Source organism: Syngnathoides biaculeatus, chromosome 11 (assembly GCF_019802595.1).
Source record: "Syngnathoides biaculeatus isolate LvHL_M chromosome 11, ASM1980259v1, whole genome shotgun sequence".
NCBI lineage: Eukaryota > Metazoa > Chordata > Actinopteri > Syngnathiformes > Syngnathidae > Syngnathoides > Syngnathoides biaculeatus.
The window spans coordinates 19,740,106-19,748,456 of record NC_084650.1 but is presented as its reverse complement, the minus strand read 5'-3'; the positions used below and the strand labels follow the sequence as shown (position 1 = coordinate 19,748,456).

General features: G+C 42.7%; 1 protein-coding gene across 1 annotated transcript; it reads left to right on the top strand.

Moving 5' to 3' along the window:
• Nucleotides 1–292: 292 nt before the first annotated feature.
• On the top strand, nt 293–8,039 carry mospd1 (motile sperm domain containing 1). The gene is made up of 6 exons (XM_061834929.1): nt 293–397; nt 3,197–3,486; nt 3,577–3,652; nt 5,396–5,631; nt 7,182–7,343; nt 7,447–8,039. Exons 2-6 carry the CDS (start codon nt 3,330–3,332, stop codon nt 7,476–7,478), a joined length of 663 nt encoding a protein of 220 aa, XP_061690913.1. The 5' UTR covers nt 293–397; nt 3,197–3,329; the 3' UTR covers nt 7,479–8,039.
• Nucleotides 8,040–8,351: the final 312 nt, after the last annotated feature.

Below are 8,351 nucleotides of genomic sequence, written 5' to 3'. Positions count from 1 at the left end.
TTGTTGTCAAATGCGTGGCTTCACTCTTGTGATCGATCTCACATTAAATCAACATTCATTTCGTTTCCAGCATCCGCTTTCCGTATCATTTGAAACAGTGTGCTTACGGGCTCATTGGATCTTAGACAAGATATATTATATACACGTTATTTTTAACACAACAACAATGGAGTAGCGTCTGTTTACGTGGCTATAAATGTAAATTAGCACACACTCGGTTGATCTCAAGTGGTTGTGTTGACGTCTTCGCACGTTCTCGGAAGCCTCTTCCCAGCATGCACTGCGAACTCCGCAGCCTTTTATTGACAAAGGTAAAAAAAAAAAAAAAAAAGCTAGGACGCAACAACAGCACAGTGGCACAATAAATCCCAGCGGTGATATTAACGTTTTATTGAAGGTAACTCACTTTGATTTGTTTGTTGTTATTAACGTGTATGTGCTTTGTTATTATATATGAGAACAGCAGATGGACATAGCATTTTTGGTTAGCATTCGGGTTGGAGTAGCATGCTAGCGCTTTAGCTCCAATATTATGACAATAAAACACTTCGGATGAAATGTCAGCGAATTTTAAACCCTTCCGGTTGATCAGCGATTTTTAGTGGATATTTTTTAACACGGTATTCGTAAAATAACTAATTTAAATGTGCTGCTACAGCATGAACATGAAAGCTATTTTAGAAGCACGAAAAGCACCAACATAAATATTCATGCTTGACACAGACTGTGTTACATGGCGTAATATTTTGTTTGTTTGTTAAGGTACCAGCACGACGAAAACGAGTAGATATGTGTTTGGGTGTGTGTGTGTGTTTTATTGACAATAGAGTGTTACGACATCACCACTCGTCCTCGTGTTGAAATTCTGAACATGGAAATATGTAAACACACGACCGCGTGCCATGTTGTCGCCATATGATAACTTTACAGAAACACGTTGAACTGTTGCTTGACCCCGTGCCCCCAATTTGATCACAGAAGCTCAAACTAATAAAAGTTGCGTGCATTAATGTTCACAAAATTCGGTTATGGAGGACTCACAATGCAGTGTACTAAGGGTGCTGGGAAGGTTAAGTTGGAAATGTAGTTTCTTTCAAATAACAACAAGTTATCCTGTTAATTGTTGTGTAATTATTTCAATTAATTTGTCAAAGTAATGTAACTAATTAGATTTAAGTACATTCGGAATTAAACCATATACTGTATTTGTTAGACAAATATGAAACTGACAAACAAAACATGATGAAATGTAAATAGAGACGTTAGCAGAATGGCACTTCAGGCACAATCAGGAATGTCGGCTTTAGAAGGAGAAAGTCCATCCATCCATTTTCTTAGACACTTATCCTCATAAGGGTCACGGGGAGTGCTGGAGCCTTTCCCAGCTGTCAATGGGCAGGAGGCAGGGTACACCCTGAACTAGTTACCAGCCAATGGCAGGACACATCGAGACAAACAGCCGCACTCATAATCACACCTAGGGGCAATTTAGAGTGTCCAATTAATGTTTTGGGGATGTGGGAGGAAACCGGAGTGCCCGTAGAAAATTCACGCAGGCACGGGGAGAACATGCAAAGGTTAGGTGCTTGGTTTTGGCAACTGTCTTCATTCCCTGTTTGTTCCCGGGGTATTTTCTGTTCAGTATTGTCTTTAGCAAGTGAAATGCATGCTCCATTGGATTCAGATCAGGTGATCACTGACCTGGCCACTGCATGACATTCCGCTTCTTTGCCTGAAAAACAATCGCGGTATGCTTTGGGTCATTGTCCGCCTGCGCAGGGAAGTGCCGCCTAATGAGTTTAGAAGCATTTAAATGAACGTGTGCAGATAATATTGCCCAAAATACTTCAGTATTCATCCTGACGCTTTTATTGTATGCGTGTCAAAGACAACAATCAGGAGAAAACATCCACAGAGAGTGAAAACAGAGGATTCAGCACAAAATGTAAAGCAGGGGTGTCAAACTCATTTTTTCACAGGTCACATTGTTATTCTGATTTATCTCAGAGGGCCATTATTACTGTGGAACAAAAATATTTACTCTTATATTTACATCAATTTATGAACTAGTTTTGGAATCAGAAATCAAGGGTAATGTGTTTTTCAACTATTCACATGTGGTAACACAAAAAAAGCTTGTAATATAATTTATCTTCTATGATGTATGACAATTAGAGATTTTGGTACAGATTTTTTTTCAAGAATCATGGAAATTAACACTCTGGATTTGGCTTCACGGGCCACATAAAATCATGTGGTGGGCCAGATCTGGCCTCCGGGCCTTGAGTTTGACACCGGTGATGGAAAGGATGACCAGATGGGATTTTGCCAAACAAAATCTAAAAAAAAAAAAAAAAAGCCTGTACAGTTGCAGAATAACATCCTGTGAACAGATGAGAAAAGTAAGAATTTGTACCAGAGTAACTCATGGAAAAAAATAAGAGAGGATGGGTAAGAGAGGAACTGCTTCTGATCCAAAAAAATCTCTTCGGTGGAGCATGGTGGTGCTGGTGCCATATTGTGGCTGTGTACGGCTGCCAAAGCGACCGGTTCCCTTGTACTTTTTTTGCAATATTATCTGCTCATTTTTCAGATAAATGTTTCATTACTCATTGGATGGTGCGCCACAGTGCAAATGGAGAAAGAAAGAGGCTGCGAAAGCAACCAAAGAGGTTTTTTTTTTTTTTTTTTGGCAAAAGCGTGTAATGTAATGTCATGGCCACATCAGTCACATGACCTTAAATTCTATTGAGTATGCATTTCATTTCCTGAAGGGATAACGACCCAAGAACAAGCAAGAGAATTGTCGGAGAGACCTGGCAGATTATCGCCAGGGATGAAATCCAGCATCTGGTGATGTCTTTACTAAAGGCCATATTTGAGCTGCAAAGGTTTTTCAACCGAGTATTAAAAAAATGAAAGTTTGATATGTGATTGTCAATTCGTCCCATTACTTAAAAAGAGCAAGGCACATATGCAAATTGTTTTTTCCCCACACCGTTCACCTGATTTGGATATAAAAAGCCGATGGGCACATCGTATAGTAAAAGGGCTAGATGGAGAAGTTAAACAAAATAAAATTCTGTGATGATAAAAATACTTTTATCGGTGTTTTATTTGTGTGTGTTTAAAGGACTTTACATGTTATAATCGCAAGCCATGTTTAATATTGGTGTCCATCTGCGTCCCCTCGCAGTGCCATGCCATAGAAGCCAGGAGTGGCATTTTCTCACACGCGGCCTGATTGAGATTGCGGCGCCAGGGAAGAGGGGGGGGGAGGGGCCGGGCAGACTGTGGACGGCGGACGGGGGGGAGCTCAGCGGGGGCCAATGCAGCAGCAGCAGCACCGACAGCCCGAGCTGGTGGAAGGAAACCTTCCCGTGTTCGTGTTCCCCACTGAGCTCGTCTTCTACGCCGACGAGCAGTCGTCTCACAAGCAGGTGCTCACCCTCTACAACCCCTATGAGTTTGCGCTCAAGTTCAAAGGTCAGCGGGCACACAAAACGCACACGGACCTGACGCGCCATTGCAAATGAACTTTGTTTGTATTTTGTGTCCCCCCCACCCCCACCCCAGTGCTGTGCACAGCGCCAAACAAGTACACTGTGGTGGATGCCACCGGAGCCGTCAAGCCACAGTGTTGTGTTGACATGTGAGTCAGCCTCTTTATGTGCGTTTGAAAATGCAAAATATTCGTGAAAATTTACAAATCCAAAATTTAGAATTCACTCTAACCTTTACAGGTAAGCTTCTTTAGACCAAAATGTTTTCTGCTTAATTTAGATTTGGTTTTTACATAGAACTGTCCACATTTTGACATCATAAGCCAGAGAAATTGAACTAACCATTGATAAGAGAATGCGGGAGTGTCATTAGCGTGTCGTAACAGAGACAGGGAAAATTCTAGAAGAGTGAGCGAATGGTGTTCAGATGGATGCCATTTGAAATGTAGCTCTGGGCTCGGAGATCAAACCCCTGTTGAGAAGTTGACCGTTAAAGCCCAAGTGTCATCCCTATAAACATTCTAAAATAGGTATTGAAATGAAAAATACATGTGACATTATTCACTTCAATGTCTATACAAAAAAATAAATATGAGCGGAGAGCGCGTCATCCATGCGCAACGTTGCGGAAGTGTCACTCGACATCCAAGTGGTCACCATATTGGCTGTATCTACTGTCTGTGAAGTCACCCTGGACATTCGCCATTGACGCAGTGAAGTGACCGGGGCAATATTACCCTATCATTTCGAGCCATATTTACATGATATGCGGATCACTTCGAACGAACAACAGATTCCCAGACGGTTTGTATGGGCCAGCCCAGCCGAAGCCGTGCTCGTCCGCGAGGCACAGCTTCGGCGGCGCCTCGTCCGTCCACCTACTATGCGACACGGAAGGTCTTTTCAAAGAAGAGAACATCTCACAATCGAGTGAAGTGACCGGGGCAATATTAGCCTATGGTTTCGAGACATATTTAGATGATATGCTGATCGCGGCCAAACCGCACGTGGCCAAACCGCCTCCCCGTCCAATCCACCGTGATCGGCTCATCAACACATTAAGCACCTCTGATTTATGATCTTTTGTTACGTTCTGAAAGGATTCCATCTTTCCCCTCAACTATTGTTTTTTTAGTAGCTCTGTACACAACTACCTGTCATTTGGAAACCACGAAGCTCTCGTCCTTTGCACCCGTGCAATCCATTTTTCACGACGAACCGGGTCTTTTTGAGAAGTATGAAGAATTAATCCATCCTCCCGAGTGTTCGAAGAGTATCCAGCAATACAACAAGCCGGCATTTTGGCTAACACGAAGGAACAACGAGCTACCTTCCCGGAGGTAAATCTAATAGAAAGAAACAAGTTCACTGGAGGGCGCTCCTGCCCCGTACGTCACTTCCTACTTCTCAAATACAAGTCCCTCTAGAGGATTTTGATGGCGGGAGTTACAAAAAGCCATACACGTCAAAATCATGTTTTGTGGTGAAAAAATGGATGGGTTCATAGCTTCTGCCGTTTTTTCATGACTAACATACTAAAAATCATGCATTTCATGACGGTGGACCTTTAAAGTCCTCGTTATAAGACAGCAAATTGTGCAAAAAGCACTGAAACGTTCAACATTGGGGCTGGTGCATTCAAAGGTTTTGAGAAAGTCACCTGTCAAGGTTATATGTGCACTTAAATATTTCACCACAAAAATTCCCAACTTGAAAGTGTCATACAGTGCACACCTCAATTTATGAAGTCACTTGGTTTTGAATGCAATGAATTCAAATGTTGGGAGTCAATATTTGTCCGTGTTGCCGTGTTTGGGCCAGCAGAGAAAGAAAGCCCCGCCTACCCCGACGCCTCGTCTAACTTTTCTGTTTGTGTAATCCACATGTTGCAGCGTAATCCGACTCCGAGACGTGCGGCCGTGCCACTATGGGGTTTACGACAAGTTCCGTCTGCAGGTGTCGGAGCAGAGTCAGCGCAAAGCGCTGGGCCGCAAGGAGGTCACGGCCACGCTGCGTCCCTCCGCCTCGCAGGAGCCCGGCCCTGGCGTCCGATCGCAGGATGATGAGCGGAGGGCCAAAGACCCGATGGTGGACAGCGAGTTTTTTGAACAGACTGTTTTTCAAACAGGTAAGGATGCAGCTTTGTGACCGCTAGATGGAGCCAAATGCTCATTTGAAGAGCCTCCCTTCGGGTCCAGGGTAAAAATTTGATTTTATTGAGATGGCACGCATTTTTGTTTGCTTATGTTTTTTAATTTGTGCCATCTAGATGAAGCCTATCCTAACATCAACTTGACATAGACTGCCAGGGGAGGAAATGAGAATCTTTAATAGACGAGAGAGAGGACAAGTATTTTGAAAATATTGTGAAGCAAGATTTACCGGTCATAAAGCTTGCATGGAAGAAAATACAGCGGCGAAAAAAGGCTGGAACTCAGGAACCTGTGGATGATTTTATTTCATATTTCACATGTTTACTGAGGCACCATAGACCCATTTTTGTATCCCAAATCATAAAAAAAGTTGGTTTGGTAAAATACGGCACTTTTAAGTTAAGTCTGGAACTGGCTGTTATCTTATGCCAGACTCATCTGGGGTCTAAACATGTTTTTTTGGGTTTGTGATATTTTAATACCACAGCGAGACAAGGCAGGAGTAGCATGATATAAGAACACATAATGTTGAGCGGTTTACTTATATTTCATAATTGCAAAGAAATAGTTTAGTCAAGTAATAGTAAACGATGCTGAGATCACGCATATACCACCACAAGAAACCTAAACCAAAAAAATGTCTATTTGATGATGGAAAATGTGATCTACGGGCACAATATTGATGTGTGTTTGTCTGTGTGTGTGTGTGTGTGTGTGTGTGGTGTGTGTGTGTGTGTGTGTGTGTGTGTATGTGTATATATATATACATATATACATATATATACACACACACACACACACACAAAAATCTGCCTTTGTCGTGAACTACAGTTCTAAACCACTACAAAATGCAGGCACAATAATATCCGTCCATCCATCCATTTTCTTTGCTGCTTATCCTCACGATGGTCACGGGGAGCACTGGAGCCTATCCCAGCTGTCAACGGGCAGGAGGCGGGTTACACCCTGAACTGGTTGCCAGCCAATCGCAGGGTACATAGAGACAAATAGCCACACTCATAATCACACCTAGGGGCAATTTAGAGTGTCGAATTAATGTTGAATGTTTTGGAGACTTGAGAGCAAACCCACAGAAACTCCACACGGAGGGGGTTGGGATCGAACCTGGGTCCTCAGAACTGTGAGGCCAACGCTTTACCAGCTGCGCCACCATGCAATAATAAGCGTTTTTAAAATGTATATAAATTGTAATTTAACCAGGAACTATATTGGTCCATTCGTAGATGAAACGCCTGTTGTGGGTTACTGTTCACGGCTCCTTGTTGGAGAACAGCAAGTTGTGCAAAAAAAAAAACCAATATTCCCAACCTGTTATTAATGTATTCCTTTGGAACATCCTGTATATAATCTGATATGAAAAGATACTGCATATTCCAAAACAGTTTATTACTATCGTAGTATCAACTCCTTGTTTCTTTTCCCATTTTTTAATGTTGACCCCCATGTCATAGTTGGGTTATTTGTGGTGGAATAACAGTTTTGTTAAAGGCCGCGTGTCCCACAGAGAGCCGCCCCGCCGCCGGGGGCCCCAGCCTGCTGACGGTGCTGCTGGGGCTGGTGTGCGTGGCCGCCCTGATGCTCCCGACCCTCGGGGAGCAAGAATCCACCGTGCCTGTCTACCTCCACTTAAGTGTTAACAAGAAACTCGTAGCTGCTTATGTTCTCGGTGAGCCGAACGCACATTTTTGTCTTCGCGAGAGCAGTTGAGATGAAAATAAGTTGCACTTTTTTTTAAGACTAAAAATATCTTTTCAATTGTTTCATTTCAGGACTTCTCACAATGGTCATCCTACGCACATGAAAAGCACGAAGACGATGGGCCTGGTTAAATCAGATAATTGCAACACATCACCACTGTGTCATCGGTCTACATCGCGACAGGGGGAGGTTTTTGTATTTTTTTTTTCTCTCCCCGTACGCCTTCACTCCTGAAACATTTGTTTCATTTTTCAAATGCAGGTTTGTGTTAGTGGCGCATTGATGTAAACAGACCCGTGGTGTTGTCCTCGGGGGGGGGGGGGGGAGTCCATCCCTGAGCAGGACTTGTGAAGAAGTGTGATTGCCTCACGCTTCCCGCCTGTTGCTATGAAACTCAACTGAGCAGCAGCAGCAGAAAGTGTGAAAAATATGCATCCTACGTGTATATAAAGCCATACCAATTTTCTTATTGTATTTACTTGTAACCGACATTGTTTCACGTCATTTTAAGTGTAAATGGAAGACAATGCAGTTGCCTGCACGTATCGGTACCTATCATGATTTTTGTTTTTCCCATGTCAAGATAAAGCCTTTTTTGCTCAAAATACAATATTCTAAACATGTAATAAAATGTCAGTACATCAACCTGGTTTAATTGGTTTATTTCGTTAGGACTCATTAAGCCTGTGAATCAAATTTGTTGACAGCAGAATGTACAGTGACAAAAATAAATATTTGAACACCCTGCTATATTGCAAAGTTCTCCCACTTGGAAATCATGGAGGGGTCTGGAATTTTCATCGTTAGGTGCATGTGCACTGTGAGAGACATCATCTTAAAAGAAAAATCCAGAAATCACAATGTATGATTTTTTGGTGTGTGTGATACAGCTGCAAATAAGCATTTGACCACCTGTCTTATCAGCTAAAATTCTGACCCTCAAAGGCCTGTCAGTCCGCCTTTAAAAGTCCACCTC

Coding starts and splice junctions, on each gene's coding strand:
- mospd1 (XM_061834929.1), top strand. CDS start 3,330: ATGCAGCAGCAGCAGCACCGACAGCCCGAGCTGGTGGAAGGAAACCTT. Junction 5,632..7,181: donor ACAGACTGTTTTTCAAACAG/GTAAGGATGCAG, acceptor CGTGTCCCACAG/AGAGCCGCCCCGCCGCCGGG. Junction 7,344..7,446: donor CGTAGCTGCTTATGTTCTCG/GTGAGCCGAACG, acceptor GTTTCATTTCAG/GACTTCTCACAATGGTCATC.